Source organism: Ovis canadensis, chromosome 8, assembly GCF_042477335.2.
Source record: "Ovis canadensis isolate MfBH-ARS-UI-01 breed Bighorn chromosome 8, ARS-UI_OviCan_v2, whole genome shotgun sequence".
In the NCBI taxonomy this organism is placed as follows: Eukaryota; Metazoa; Chordata; class Mammalia; order Artiodactyla; family Bovidae; genus Ovis; species Ovis canadensis.
Genome location: NC_091252.1, coordinates 80,187,032 through 80,204,035, shown reverse-complemented (window position 1 = coordinate 80,204,035; position 17,004 = coordinate 80,187,032). Strand labels below are relative to the sequence as shown.

The following is a 17,004-nucleotide window of genomic DNA, read 5'->3' as shown; positions in this document are numbered from 1 at the left end:
ATCACCCCAAATACAACAAAGGGGCATACCAATCAGTTGTTAAAGTTACTTGAAAACAGCCAGCACTCGAAGAACACTCTGGCCCTCCTCTTTGTCCCCCTGAAAGCAGGAAATCATCTCCCATGTAAAAAATAGTCTCCCTGCACCAGGAGGGACAGAGACACCTTATCATGGAAAGAGGGACTTCAACGCCGAGAAAGCTGTGTAAACCATCTGCTTAGATGCTTCACTAATTGGTACCCAAGCCTAAATTTCTCTGCATTATCAGTTCTTCACAACGTTATTTTGCTGGTGTTTGCTTGTCTTAAAGGTACAGAAGCTGCCTGCTTTGGTCACGTCTTTGAGTCTCTCATATGCACAAAATTAACATTAGGTTTTCTCCTATTAATCTGTCTCAGGTCAATTTAATTATTAGACCAGCCAGAAGAATCTAGAAAAGGAAGAGGTAAATTTTTTTTCCTCTCCAACAATATCTTGCAAGTTTTGTGACTGGTATGGCTTGTTACCACCTAGATTTATTTTGGGGATATCTCACTACCTAGTTTTGTTGTAAATATTATCCAGAGGTTTGGTATTGCTGTGTATCTGCTGTGTCTCTTTTTATGTAACTACTTTACTAACGGGAAGAAAACGGCAAAGGCAAATAGACTGAAAAACTCTGAAGCCACTGCTACCACCATCTCCCCCCAATCCTTCTGGATTGATTTGTAACAATTATGTAAGAACTCAAATATTCAAACAAGGACTGTCATTCAAACTGTCATTTTTGGAAATCTAACGAAGGTGAGTCACTGTGACAAACATTTTAAAATTGAACCTACATAGACAAGTGGGTACTTATGTTTTCTTTCACTACTATGCTGCTATTAAGTAGCAGTGAGATAATAATGAAAACTTATTTGGATAATAACAAGTAATTAGTTCTTGACTTGGTCCCTACCAACTAGTACAAATCAATTATTTAAAATGTGTTGCTGAATTATAAAAGGTAGCCTGCAGTAACTCTCAACCCAAATCCTCAAAACTCCTGTGTAAGCTGGCAGCATGAGATGATTTTTAACTCTTGAATTCTATTTCAGAAAATAAAACTATATTCATTTTAAATCTTCTAAAAATTTATTTGGTCAATTCATAACTTCGGATAGCAGTATCATCTAATTCTTTATCAAATACTCCCAACATCATGTTTTTAACTTAACTACATATATGCATAAGTTATAGGCAGAGGAAGACAGGCTAGAATAAGGAGGAAAATCAAGGTTACATAAGAAACAATATGATCTTTGGCACCTGAATAGAATAATTAAATAATACTATTTAGGTCATGCACAAGTACAAAAACCACTGTTGAACAAGATTCTCATTAGCAACATTTACTTCTTAAATATAGTCAATAGTCTCAAATGACAGATGCAAAGTGTAAAAAGTACATTGCATTATCATAGGGCTAATCTTAAAGACATTCCAATAGTTTTTTAAAAAATGAAAAACAACCTCTCAGTTTTGCTTTAAGTTTCAATGATTTCAACAAGTTGAAATTCAGATACACTGAATTTTATAGGTAGGATAAAATTAGTAAGACAAGCTTCAGAGCATTCTCAGTTCTAATGGAAAAATATGAAACTAAAATATTAGCATTAAAAAAATCATCAAGGAGTCAAGAATAAGAAATGTCACCTTAAAGGTGAACAACGCGATCTAAATGCACTCAACTTACTGGGATAACAATGTAGACTGGGCAAGAACTAAAAAACCACTTAGGATGCTGAGGCCAGAGAAAGCAATGATGCTGCGTTTTTAGAGATTGAGATTGGCAACATCCCAAGTCTCATCTAAAGAAGTAAGACTGCCAGAAACAAACTACACTAACTCAGTGGAGAGCTTTCCAAAGAATGAATCTGCATGTTCTATATTTGATGTTTATAGTCCTACGAATACATTGATGTTGGCAGGAGTAGGGAGGGGTCGACAAAACAACTATTTCTAGTTTTTTTCCTTTGTTCTTTTTGTTTCTTGCCAGTGACATATTGTTTGTAAAGAAAAGAGAGATTTCACTTTTAGCTTTAAAAATAAAACTTTTTCTGTTTTTTTTTTTCAGTAGGAAACTGATTTTTCTATACCTCTAAAAACACTGAAAATATGAAATTTAATTTCCCCATATGTTAACCAATAGTGAGAAGAACATTCTTGAACCTGTTTCTTTAAAAGTAACATATACTTTCTAAAAAAATGCAATACAAATCTGTTTGAAGTGTTGCTAACTTTTAATAGACTGTTACCAATCTTCCTCTCTTCTCATCAGGAACTCAACATGACTATCAGAACAAACTAGTCCTGTCCAAACCCAGCATGTAAATGAGAATTTTGCCTTGATTCCACTCCCAACAATTTGAATGCTGGAAGTAGCTGATGTTTTTGACTTTGCTAGAAATAAAGTTTTACAAATATTCCTTCTCCCTGAGCTAACATGACTCTCAAAACTTCCCATCTGGGCTACTGCTTCAGTTCCTGATGTCTGTATTTACCAATGAGTAAGCACTCTATTCACTTTCCCCACTTTCCCAATGTGGATCAGGCCACCATCCACAGATGCACACAGCCTCTATTAATCTTTTATTTATTTTTTCCCTTTTAGCTGTTAGTGTGGATTCTGTGTTTTACTTATGAACACATTCCCTTACATCTTGTTCATAACTGCAATTTCAACCTTTCTCTTTCAGTGAATATTGACGCTCCCATGACAATACCATCTCCCCTACAATCCTTTCCATCCCAGACTATACAATCAAAGAACAAGAATAAAGCAGGTCTGTGCCATTTCTCCCTTAGCCTCAGCCTAAAAAGTAAAGTCGCTCAGTCATGTCTGACTCTTAGCGACCCCATGGACTGCAGCCTACCAGGCTCCTTCATCCATGGGATTTTCCAGGCGAGAGTACTGGAGTGGGTTGCCATTGTCTTCTCCTAAACTGTATATATATTTCTCAAATGTAGATAAATCACTAAATCCATGTCACTGACTTTAAACAAATCACTTACTTTCTCTAAGACTTAGTCTTTTTTAAAAATGAGGATGAATTAGGTATTTTCTTAGACTCTTTCCAGCTTTAATATTCTATAAATACTATATATAATATCAGGTATGGGCACATTCAGTTTTTGTGTACAAGAATTAACCATGCATATTAGGAAAAGTATGAATCATCCTTGTCCCAAGGAGTGAAAAAGATAGTTGAAAGGGCAAAAACACCAACAGAGAAAGCAATGCAAGATAACACAGAATCAAATACCAAATGGTAAAGCAGGGGCTAGTGGTCAAAACCACAGAATGACCTGTTTCGTTGAGCAAAGGCAAAAAAAAAAAAAAATTTGGGAAGATTTCTCACACAAAATAAGAGTCATGCTGTTTTCATGAAAAAGTGGGATTTTCAAATGAATGGAGAGATAATAGTAACAAGCATTAAATATAGTTTATGTCATATTGTCTGTTTTAGAGGAACTCTTTTTGGGCCTCATGAAAGAACTTTAAATGTACAAATCTGGATTATAGAATGGTGGAGAGGAAATAAGCATTTTAAAAAGTCATTTCCTAGCAAAAGAAAAATTCTATTTCATTTCTGTAGATAAATGCTTTACTATCAATTTCATAAAATATCTTCATAAATTAGGATAGTTAATTCATACACTATTAGTCATTCTACATCTAAAGACAATAGATAGATAATACAGTATTTTTTCAAGATACATTTGAAAAAAATATTTTTTGAGCTTTGAGGGTTTAAAATAAGGCTTATAAGCTTTGGAAAGCTTTTACCAACAGAAACATTCAGATTCAGCTGAAAAAGAAACTTGAATGGGAAAGAAATCAAGTCAGTAATATGACTAGGGCATTTTCCTAACCATAAGCAGAGATGCACTATAAGAAATGCCAACATCAGCATTTATACAGAAAGGTCTAATCCATTTAACATTTAAGTGGTGCTTACTATGACTGTATTGAAAAATTCACATTTGAGTTCATTTTATAAGGCAGAGATCAGATGAGTTGACGGAACACTGGATAAAAGAAAAATATACCAAAAATGAATAAAGCTCACTGAAAGAAAAAGAAATTTTAGAAAGCAGTTAAATCAAATAATTCATTACTATTTGAATTTAATAGTATGTCTTTTAAAGACTCAATTTATATATATATATATTTTTTAGTCATTTTATCAAAAGTTGTGGGGTCAAATGCAGAAAATAACCTGCCCTAAGAGGTGAATGATGAGTAGGGTGCTGATTAATATTGCTATGCAAACTTCAGAAAGGGGCAAAAAACCCTCCCAGAACACATCTTCAAAAAGGAAGCCATCCTATACAATGCAGGGCAAGCTGTACTCTTAGGCATAATAACAGTGATTTTGCAAAGAGTAGGTAACAAGAAGAGCTTTGGGTAACTTAGATTTTATCCTAAAATGATAGCCAGAGAGTAAAATTCATCAGTGTATCCGTGGTTCTCAAGCTCACCCCACTGACCACAGATTGATGCTGAAGAGCCATAGATTTTAAATTGTAGGTGTTTCTCAAAATCATTATGAATTATTATTATGAATCATTATGAAGGCCAAAAAAATTAGTAATTTTAAACACCTTTACTGAATTCATTGTTGTTGTTTAGTCTCTAAGTCATGTCTGACTCTTTTGTGACTCCATGGACTGTAGCCCACCAGGATCCTCTGTCAATGGGATTCTCCAGCCAAGAATACCAGAGGGGGTTGCCATTTCCTTCTCCAGGGGATCATTCCAACCCAGAGATGGAACCTGGGTCTCCTGCATTGGCAGGCAGATTCTTTACTGCCGAGCCACTGGGGAAGCCTTACTGACTTTGTTGTTGTTCAGTCAATCAGTGGTGTCCGACTCTTTGCAACCCCATGGACTATAGCAACCCAGGCTTCCCTGTCCTTCACCATCACCTGGAACTTGATCAAATTCATGTCCATTGAGTTGATGCCATTCAACCATATCATCCTCTCTCACCCCCTTCTCCTCCTGCCTTCAATCTTTCCCAGCATCAGGGTCTTTTATAATGAGTCAGCTCTTTGCATCAGGTGGCCAAGTACTGGAGCTTCAGCTTCAGCATCAGTGCTTCCAATGAATACTCAGGACTGATTTCCTTTAGGATTGATTGGTTTGATTTTCTTGCCATCGAAGGGACTCTCAAGAGTCTTCTCCAACACTACAGTTCAAAAGCATCAATTCTTCCATGCTCAGCCTTCTTTATGGTCCAACTCTCACATCTATACGTGACTACAGGAAAAACTACATCTTTGACTATACAGATCTTTGTTAGCAAAGTAACGTCTCTGCTTTTCAAAATGCTGTCTACCGACTTTATACATCTTAAAATGTGTAGTCACTTTTATACATCTTTAATGTATATTTACTTTATGATTTTTCCCATGTTGACATTAGTTCTTTATAATCAGTTTCCAAAATTTCTAGCTGTAATTATGCAAATTTCACTATATGTGCTGTGCTGTGCTTAGTTGCTTCAGCCATGTCCAACTCTTTGTGATCCTATGGACTGTGGCCCTCCAGACTACTCTGTTCATGGAATTCGCCAGGCAAGAATCCTGGAGTGGGTTGTCATGCCCTCCTCCAGGAGATCTTCCCAACCTAGGGATCGAACCCAAGTCTCCCACATTGCAGGCAGATTCTTTACCATCTTAGCCACAAAGGAAACCCAAGAATACTAGGTTGGGTAGCCTATCCCTTCTTCAGCAGATCTTCCCAACCCAGGAATTGAACTGGGGTCTCCTGCACTGCAGGTGGATTCTTTACCAGCTGAGTCACCAGGTAAGTCCTTCAATATATATTTCACCCCAATCCAGACACCTTGTAGTGACCAGCAGGGGTCTGCACAGGCTGATAACTGCATTTCTCTTTAACCTCATCTCTTACCTTTCTCATTCTCTCTTTTGTGAAGGGAGAAATTCACTCTTTGTGAAACTCAACTGAGTTTTTTTCTGTTCCTAGTCTTTTTGTTCTCACCTCCTTCCCAACCCCAGGGCCAGGTCTGCGGCGGTGTGACCTGTGCAGCTACAAAGGGGTTCACACTCAGTCAGAGTCTCCCTGAGCTTGGCTTAATGCTCTACTGTTACCATCTTGAAAGTCTTAGCAAATTTTTAGCAAGGGGCCCCACATGTTTACTTTGCTCTGGGCACTTCAAATAGCCAGTGCTACCTACCACACTCCCCTTGGGCAATAATATACTCCATTTTCTTCTATGCTCCAGTCATGCCAACCTCTTTCCAAAATACCCTTTGATACCAGCTATTTACACACCCAATTCTTTCTCATCCTTCAAGCTCAACTAAAACACTAATTTCTCCAAAAGACCGTCTGTGATTTCTTTATCTAAAGTGCCTCCTCTAATCTTCTACCTCATTATCCATTTATTTCTTTCGAGGCACTTACTGCAATCTGTAATGATCTCATTTATTTGTTTCCTTGTTCTCTGTCACATATCTTCTCCTCCTGAACAGAAAGGAGTAGGAGAGTCAGTGATCTTGTCTATCTTGGGAGTACACTGATGAATTATCAAAGCTAAAAATAGCATCTGACACATGGCAAGTCCTCAATATTTATTTGTTGAGTGAATGAGCATGCTAATCATAATAATAAATGCTGCTTCATAGATTTTCTTGGCATTTTTTTCCTAAAATTATTATGCACTGCATTCCATCTATTATAATTCAGCAACATTCTAGAGGTTTTTTTCTCCACATATATGGTACCTATTTATCTGACATAAGATACCTAAGAATGTGAGTGAGATTTATGTGTGTATATTTTATAAGTATTGCTGCCTTTCTGTCAATTTATGACCCAAAAAGTAACTCAATTCCCTAAGCCAAAGAAAATGTACAACTCTATGAATAAATTTTGGTTCACTATTTGGAAAGAAGCTGAGAAATAGTTATTGACAGGAAAAGAAGATTACGTCCGAAAAAAAATATCTTAGATCAAAGGAACAACAGGAATCAGTATCCAATACCAGTGAAGCATTAACAAAGTGTTATAACAATGTAAAGTGGTGAAAGGATTAGTTGCTCAGTTGTGTCTGACTCTTAGTGACTCCATGGACCCACCAGGCTCCTCTACCATGGGATTCTCCAGGCAAGAATACCGGAGTGAGCTGCCATGCCTTTCTCCAGGAGATCTTCTCAACCTAGGAACTGAACGTGGGCCTCCCATGCTGCAGGCAGATTCTTTACTATCTGAGCCACCAGGGGAGCCCAATGTAAAGTTGTATAAACTTCTTCTGGAAAATAACTAGACATGAAGTATTTTGGCCACTGACTCAGATCATCTACTTCTAAGTACTTTATTCTATAGAAATGTAATTTATGTAATATATGGAAAGTTATTTTCACAATGATATTTATGAGTGTTGCTTATAATATCAGAAAATTGAAAACGAACTAAAGGTTGAAACCTAACGGAATGGTAAAATAAATTGTAATAATTCACTCCCATATTCTGTAACTAGGAAAATTATACTGCATGATAATATGTGGGAATACTTATTATATAAGATGTTCAGTGAAAAAAGCAGTATCAAAATTACAGAAATATGAAAATAAATAAAGTCTTAAAATCAGAGATATAGAAGGATATTGCAAGGTAGTTTATTCAGCAGCTAGATTTATGACTTTTTTACTTTCTCCAGTTTTCTACATTTTGTTAATGTAAATACAATGTTTCATCATGTAAACTATTTTAAATATGTCTAAAAAAACAACTTCTCATTACAGTATCGTTTTCAATGTAGGTCAGTGTAAGCTCTTAAAAGAGTTTGCTACTAAGAATGTTAAGCTCAAAATCAAAAACATAGATGTAAATAAAATTTAATAAGTTAATTTTTCTGAAAAAAGTATAATTATTCTGTGCTAAAAATTTCAACACAGATGTATTTGCCTAAAACAACAAAAAAATATGGTTAAGCAATTTTGAAAAGGACTTTTTTTCAGACAATATTAAAACTGAATAATTTTAGATACTAATTAATGAAAAAGCAGTACTTAAAAAAAAGCAAACAATGGTTTAGTACTCACAGGTATACAATATTCCACCATTGGGTAATGCAATTTGTGACCTTTCGCTGTTCGACCCGAAAAAAAGCAACTCTGGCAAACATCATAGTTAAAATGCTTCAGGCTTCTATACCTAGAGAGAAGAAAAGAAAATTCTTTGATTTGTAAACTTATTATATAGTCTAAAACACGTGTGGTAAGGAATTTTACTCATCTGAATCACAATGAAAATAAAAGTTATATTGGCCAGAAATGTAGAATTTGCTGTTGTCGTTTTTTAGCTCCAAATTAGGACAGAAAGAATCTTAAATTTCACAAAAGAAATTAAGGAAACCATCTCCTAAGTGAGGGGAGAAGGCAAATTTTTGTAGTTGAAATCTCTAGATAATATTTTCATCTGTTTCAACATAACAAGATGACAAATATCCATGTCAAAAGATTTTCTATAATGTTTGGATGTGAATGCAAAATGACAAAGGAAAGAGTTATGTTTATTAGCCTGACACATCAAAATTTAAAATATCACCTTTACCGTCAATAAAAAATGAATCTCAAAATTCCCTGACAAAGACTCCTGGTGTGAAAGTTGGCTTAATCTCCATCATGTCAAACTTGGCAGAAGTAACATGAAGTAATCTGATTACTTCTCAGTTAGTATTTAAATGCTACTTCTTGTTTACCAAGTTTGATCTTAAAGGTCTTAGAACATCACCAAATTCCATCAGGGTCATATATACATAAAGACTCATGCAAAATATTATGCATGAACACTTCTCTGACCTATGTAAATAGGAATTCAGAAAGATCTCTGGTTCTGGAGCCAAATAGTATAAATAAGAACTATAAAAAAAAAAAAAAAAAAAAGCTTTGTGTCCTGGCTATTTGAGGGAATGCTATTTTCAGATAGATGGTACATATCAAGCATACCATTTCTTTAGGAGGCAAACCCCCACAAATGGGAACCAGTGGGAAGGAATAATGGACAAACACTGAAACTACACAAATGGAACAGAAAAAGAGCCTCCTGACACCACTGATAATGGATCACCCTACCTGAATCCAACAATTGGACATTCTTTACAGATGTTGCATTTAGCCTGATGTTTTGCAGTCTCAGCTGCTGCCACGCGATGTAGAACCGGCAGCCAAACCATGGACTGTGGCTCCAGACGCATCCAATCTATAAACTCTTTCACACTTATCTCTGGCTTGTTGTTATTCTGGGCAAGAAACAAGTATGTTAAAAGTGAAGAAAATGTCTCCATTTAAATTGCAGCAACTGTTGCTGCTTCAAACTCTTCTGAAAATCTGTATAGAAGTAAAAGGAGAATTATAGAACCCTTTCCAAGTCACTTAAATCACAAAATATTTAATGTTCATCAAGGAAAAAAATTTTAGAATTGGAAAAGAGAAAAAGAAGAAATTGTCATATACAAAGAAGAAAAAAACCCTCAATATCTTAATAGACCCAGATTTTTAAAAAAAAAACAACTCAAAACTCATACAATTCTAGCTGCTCTTCACACAGATACTTTAAAACTATAAAACTCATTCATCTAAGACTGCAAACACTGAGAAAGTAAAGACTCACTGATAAGTTCCCAAACTTGAAAGCCATTGTAAATGCTAAATAAAAGCTGTTATTTCTACAGTTTGCCAGTTTTTCTTATAATTCTCTGATTGTTTTTATGTGATAGAATCAAAACATTACAGATTAAGTTGAAGACCTAATTTTTACTTGCCACTCTCCCCACAGCATTCACTTTCCTTTTTCTGTAGAAGAAACTGCTATCATACATTTGTATACATTTTTTCAGTCATTTTTATAAATTTTACTTCATATAAATGAATCCATGACCCAAAAAACTGTTATCCCTCTGTTATTTTTCAGTCCTGGTATAACATCACACCAGGAGCACATTACCGTGAATATATTTTGCAGGATTTCCAAATGTATTGTGATAAATTGTTTGAAATGTCTTGGTGTCTTTTTAAATCCTAAGACTAAGTAATTTTCACATGTGCAAAGTTTAATTTGTGCTAACATCTATCTTCTGCTGTTGTCAAGGTCATTCTATGAACCAGCACATATGAGAATCATATTTAGAATTTTCATTTGGTATTTTTTGTTATCTTTAAAACAACAAACAGGGCCATTATAAAATGTAATAACCCATAACATCAATTCTTCTTAAAGAGATAGTGTAGGCATTTTTCCCTCAGCAGTGACAAATCATTGGATATGCCATGGAAAAATATCTACAGGCTTATAGTTTATGCATATGCATAACATCAACAGTAAGATTCCTAAAATGCTTTTCTATACAGTAAGCATCAAAAAGAAACAAACATGCTTTTCCTGTTTAATAACAGTAACTTAAATCAGTATAAATTTTTATATAAAGGAGAATATACATCATTCTCCTTTTGTACATATGTCTCAAAGGAAACAATGCAATTTCAACAACATCTTAATATTTTTAAAAAATCTTGCCTATAGGAGCTCAGGGCAATTTTATTCATTTATTTAATAAACAACTATTAAGTAGCTATGATGTTCATGACACTGTAGATAATGATACAACAGTGAAAAGACAGAAACAGCTCTTGTTCATGGAGGTTTGTTGTTCATTTGCTAAGTTGTGTCTGACACTTTGAGATCCCATGGACTGTAGCCTGCCAGGCTTATCTGTTCATGGATTTTTCTAGGCTAGAATCCTGAAATGAGTTGCGATTTCCTTCTCCAGGGGATCTTCGCTGATCCAGGGATCAAACCTGTGTCTCTGGCACTGGCAAGTAGATTCTCTGTCACTGAACCACCAGGGAAGCCCTCATGGATCTTGGGTTTATACAGAAGAATAACCCACTAAATCACTAAACAGATAATTATATAATTCAGTATGTAATTATCAATTTTAATGAGCATGCGAAGAAGGCAGAGGAGATTCAGGTGAATATAGCAGGCACACACAGCTTCATCTGAAGGAGTCAGAGGTTTTTCAGAGGATGTGAGATGTAAGGGACGATCTAAAGAAGGAAGAAGGATTAGCAATGAGAAGAGAGTTTGCGGGTAGATGGTAAAGAACATTCTGAACAGAGGGCACATGTCCAAAGAGATCAGCACCAGAATGAAGGAACTAAAACAGCATGATTGGACAACAGACAGGAAGCGGATCAGTGGTGCAAGATGAGGTTGGGGCAAAGGCAAGGCCTAATCACAGCAATCTAGCGGTGCATGGTCAAGATTTGAGGTTTTATCCATTGAGGGACAGTGCGTCTCCTTGAATGGGTTGCTGTATCTTGAATTAAATGTGCTTTAAGAACTAAAATATACACTTCCTGGGATGGTATCCAGCATCTTCCACCACCTGGTTCCAGCCCAAGACCCCTGTTTCATTTCTCAGAACATCCTCAGTACCATTCCCCAAACACTCTATACACCAACGGTCCTTCAAAAACGTTTACCTGTTGGAAGCAGCTGCGAACACTGGGCTCAATATTACTGCCCCCGAAAGCTGCTACCTCCCCCAGCTGCCGAGGGATCTGGATCGCATCGTGCAGTAACAGGCCGAGCTGCCTCTGGTCGCACATCTCCGTGGGCCCCGCCACTTCCTTAAAGAGATCTACAAGGAAGAGAGGAGGGCGGTTAACTTCCCATACTGATCTTTTAAGTAAAATATACCTTTGGTTGTGTGGGATGAACGATGCAGACTGGAAAAAAAAAAAACTCATGGGGACATGGATTACATTACTTGTCTCCTGAACTCTGACAACTTTGATATTCTGTATAGTTGTAATCAGGAACTGGTTAAGAACAAGTTTCCTAAAACAATCTACTGTAGTATATAAGTATATATGAACAGACCAATAAATATAAATTTCCTTTTTAAATGGCCAATGTATGCACGTGGATTCATTCAATGGTCTCAAATAGGTTTCCCTTCTTATTGAAAAAGAGAGAGCTAAAACCAAGTTTTCTTTATGACTTGTCAAAGGAATGAATGTACCTGAAGTAGCAAATCTCTTAAGTTTTAAAAGATTTGTTCATCAACTTTTTGCGTTCACTTCTAAATTCAGTATTTATTAAACATAGGTATTTCAATTTCTTTTAAAGTTTCTAGACTCACATCTACTTTGCAAAAGAAACTTTGAACAGTGCAAGGAATTGTCTTTTTTTTAAGTTTTTTTAGACCCAATCAGACTCTCATTCCTTATTAGTGATAAAAATTATTTTTGTTTTACTTCACTTTATGTCACAAACTACATTAATTCCAATGTAAAGGACTTAAGAAAAATACATACTTTAATAGTTCTTAGGCTTTTCTATTCATTTAAAAATGTTTAAAAATATTTTTAATTCAGTAAAATAAAAGCTTTTCTCCCTCCCAGTATTGGCTTATCTTCATCACTTGTAATATTTTGAAGAATAAAGTTGTTACCATATTTCCAGCAACAAAGTTAGCATACTTAAAAAAGTTACTTTTGGAGTAGGGAGAAATTTCACATAAAAACAATCCACTTCATTATAGAAACTAATGCTTTTTGGAAAGAAATTTTCAAGTTCTAAAAATTCAAAATTGTACAGATTCTGAATAGTTTTCATATGAAGTTTTCCAAGAATAGGAGAAAGGAGAGTAAATATTTTTTGGATCCTAAAAACCATTTTCAAAAAACACCTGATAAATGAGTATCAGATCAAAATGTATCATTCCTCTGCCCTGCCCCCCCCCTTTTTAAAGAGAATAAGGATAGATTTAACACTGTCAACAGTAAATTTTCAAGCAAATAAACCAAGCTCAGTGATATTGACACAGTAATTATAATGAAATATGACTTTAATTAAAAGCATACATATGGAAAGCAAATTCAATTAAAATAAATTTAATTGTTATCATTTGTTCACTTAGATTTGGTTAGAGTTTACTTGTTTCTTCTCATTTGTTAAAAATAAGACCATTCTAGCCAAAATTATTTATCCAGAGTTCTTATTTTTTAATTGAAAGATAATTGCTTTACAGAATTCTGTTGGCTTCTGCCAAACATCAACATGAAACTCTCACTGTTTGCAGCTGACATGATACAATACATAGTAAACCCTAAAGATACTATCAGAAAATTACTGGAGCTAATCAGCGAATTTAGCAAAGCTGTAGGATACAAAATCAATACATAGGAATCACTTGCATTTCTATATGCTAAAACAATGAAAACTCAGAAAGAGAAGTTAAGGAATCAATCCCATTCATAATTGCAACAAAAAAAATATTTAGAAATAAACCTACCTAAGGAGACAAAAGAACTGTATACAGAAGACTGTAAGATACTGATGAAAGAAATCAAAGACAACATAAACAGATGGACAGATATTTCATGCTCCTGAGTTGGGAGAATTAATACTGTGAAAATGGCTATACTACCAAATGCAGCCTATAGATTCAATATGATCCTTATCGAATTACCAATGGCATTTCTCACAGAACTAGAACAAAAAATTTCACAACTCATATGGAAACACAGAAGAACCCAAATAGCCAATCTTGAGAAAGGAGAATGGAGCTGGAGGAACCAACCTTCCTGATTTCAGACTTTGCTACAAAGCTACAGTCATCAAGACAGTATGGTACTGGAACAAAAACAGAAATACATATACCAATGGAATAAGATAGAACCTAATAGAACTTAAAAGCTTGTGCACAGCAAAGGAAACTATAAACAAGATAAAAAGACAACCCTCAGAATGGGAGAAAACAATAGCAAATGAAACAACTGACAAAGGATTACTTTCTAAAATATACAAGCAGCTCATACAAGTCAATATCAGAAAAACAAACAGTCCAATCAAAAAGTGGGGAAAAGACCTAAACAGACATTTCTCCAAAGAATACATACAATGGCTAACACACACATGAAAAGATACTCAACATTGCTCATTATTAGAGAAAGGAAATCAAAACTACAATGAGATATCATCACACAATTAGAATTAGAATGTCCATCATCAAAAAGTCCACAAATAATAAATGCTGGAGAGGGTGTGGAGAAAAGGGAACGCTCTTGCACTGTAGGTGGGAATGTAAACTGATACAGCCACTATGGAAGACAGTATGAAGAGTCCTTTAAAAACTAGGAATAAAACTACCATATGATCCAGAATTATTATAATTCTCAGAGTAAACCTGTTCCTGGGATGAGGCCTCTGAAATCAATACAGAGTTGATGCATACATGTAATAATAATAATCTCTAGAGAGACGTGCACATGTTCAGCAAGATCCATCCTGCCCACCTTTCCCCTCTTGAGGAAGACTGCTACACTACTATGCCACTAGTAAGGTAAAACTACACACAAAACAGAAACGATTTCCTAACATTCCGACATATTTCTGAATTCTCATAGAAATTCACATTTGGATGTTACAGTCAGATACAACAAGGAGTGTCAGGATGTGGGGATGGATCATAGGAAAGTCTCAGTCTAAATATAAATACGCAAAAAAGAGATGCAAAAGGCCATTTGAAAGCATCTTTGTAAAATGTGCTCTGATGAGGCCAGGAAACCACTGAGCTATAAGCAAGAAGGCCAAGGTGCTGTTAGAACCTAATCAAGCGACATTCACAGGAAGTCACAAAGAGAAAGAGGGTGGCACCGGGGTAGACACCCTGACATGAACCGTTGCAAAATCAATGTTCAGATGGATACCAATTCACCCAGAAGAGCAGCTCTGCCCCTGAGTTTGGAGAACAAATTGTCCTGAATATTAATTTCAACAAAGAAAATAATAATGAGAAAGTGTTCTGATATCACTGGGAAAATCACAACTGGAATCAGAGTTGCTAAGGACCTCAAAGTAAAAAACAAACAAAAAACCCCAGAATATTCTGAGTCTCAATACTCTCAAGAAAGATTTAAAGATTTCAACCCCAAAATTTCTTATTTAATTTCTAAATGGCACGTGCATGCATGCTGTGTGGCTTCAGCTGTATTCAACTCTGTGACCCCATGGACTGTAGCCCACCAGGCTCCTCTGTCCATGGGATTCTCCAGGCAAGAATACGTGAGTGGGTTGCCATGCCCCCCTCCAGGTGATTTCCTGACCCAGGGATTGAACTCGCGTCTCTTATTTCTCCTGCATTGACAGGTGGGTTCTTTACTACTAGTGCCACCTGGGAAGCCCCCTAAATGGCATACGTCATGGATTAAATTAAATATCAGAGGTTTTCATTGCAGGGCTTCCTCTTCCCCTGCCACAATCTGAAACTTTAATGTTGAATTATACAGAGTATTAAGTTTACCGATATTTGTGGAAAGTGTGTCCACTGTAGTTCGAGTGTATGAGTACATGTATGCTGAAATACCTCCTCATTTGAAAGAGTATACATTTCAGAAATATGTGTAGATAAGAGATTTTTTTTATATTGCATAGAATTTGGTTTCTGCTCTAAACCTACAGACACCATGTTGTAACTCTTTTGGCCTTAGATGACTCTCATAATCAGCTTGAAAAATAAAGGGAGGAGGAGGAATGGTTGATCTAGAAAAATAGATCACCATTACATTTTAATAGTATTCATGATAAACTCTGCAGTTGTATTTACACTCTTTTCAGAGTAGGTTGAGCCCCATGACATAACTGTAACTTTTCAACAAACCCTAAATTCTTTCAGGAACACATGAAAACAGCAAATCACAGTTGATTTTAAAAAGTCCGTTTCTAATCTGATACACTGATGATTTCATTAACATTTTTCTTTCTCACTCATTATAGTAACAACATTTTTAGCTTTGAAAATGATATCTTTTGACAATTATGATGCTGAAGACAATTTAAATTCTAGATAAAGTGCCACCATGCAAAAGTCTGGGTAAAGATTTTTTCTGCATGGTTTACTGAGTTCTGACTCCATCAAGGCACCTCACCTCCTGATCCTACAATCAGCTTTTCATTTCATACAGATCCACAGCTCTTTTCATTGGCATTCTTGTCAAACTGTGTAAGAACAAGCCGTCATGATCTAGCCCTGGAATTCAAAATCAAACCACCTCACAGCTGTCCCAAAAAATAGATGTATTTTAAAATGTATTCATGTTCAGTGAAGATACAAAACTAAAATTATAGAAGCTGAGGTCAAGTATTCTCTTGTCTGTGGTATCTCCCATTCATGAAACATCCCCCTCTCCCTCTCTCTCGAAAGCATGGATAGATGTATCTGTACAGAATCACATGAGGCTATGCTAGACATAATCAAGTAACTCATATTTTATGGATATAATTAAATTTAAAAATTTACAGGAATTAAGAGTTTGGAGACATAGCAGTATTTACCACCATTTATTCAACAACTACTATTTTAGGTAATTACTTTCAAAGCAAGAATTATTAGTTTCACTCTTCAGTTGAAGATTTACTAACTTTCAGCTTCCTGAAATGTGAAATGGAAGTATTCCTACTACCTCTTAGCTGTTGGTATTCAGTGGAATCACCCAGCCACTAAGTGGTAGAGCTGAGATTTGAAGGCAGGTCTTCCTGGCTCCTAAGCCTGTTCATTTCCAAATGCCAAGATGCTGACCTTTATTAACTGATAGTTAAAAAGTCACCACTGACTTATTTGCTGAATAAAAACAAATATAACAAAAAATTTTTTTAATGTTCCACTTTTAATTTTTTCACACTATAAAATATAATTATTTGTCTCACTGTAACTATCTATAACAGTTATAGTCCATCCTGATTCTCTTAAGCATTGGAAATATATGGAAATAGAAAAGGCTGTACCTTTAGAGGCAGAAAAATCTACAATCTAATTCTAGCTCCACAATTAGTGTCTCTGAAGCCTTAACTAGATTTTTAACCCATCCCCAGCATGATTTTTTTTTTCGGCTAGAAGATGGACATCACAATGCCTATATTATGGGACAATCATTCAAAGAA

General features: G+C 35.5%; 1 protein-coding gene across 13 annotated transcripts in view; it reads right to left on the bottom strand.

The window, feature by feature from the left end:
* Nucleotides 1-17,004, bottom strand: part of UTRN (utrophin) — a 555,792-nt gene that overhangs the window by 42,702 nt on the left and 496,086 nt on the right. For all 13 annotated transcript variants that reach the window (XM_069598624.1, XM_069598629.1, XM_069598632.1 and 10 more), the window contains 3 exons: nt 11,541-11,698; nt 9,129-9,295; nt 8,097-8,208 (listed from right to left, as the gene is read on the bottom strand). In XM_069598624.1, coding sequence (XP_069454725.1) covers nt 8,097-8,208; nt 9,129-9,295; nt 11,541-11,698 — 437 coding nt within the window. The remainder of the gene's footprint in view (nt 1-8,096; nt 8,209-9,128; nt 9,296-11,540; nt 11,699-17,004) is intronic.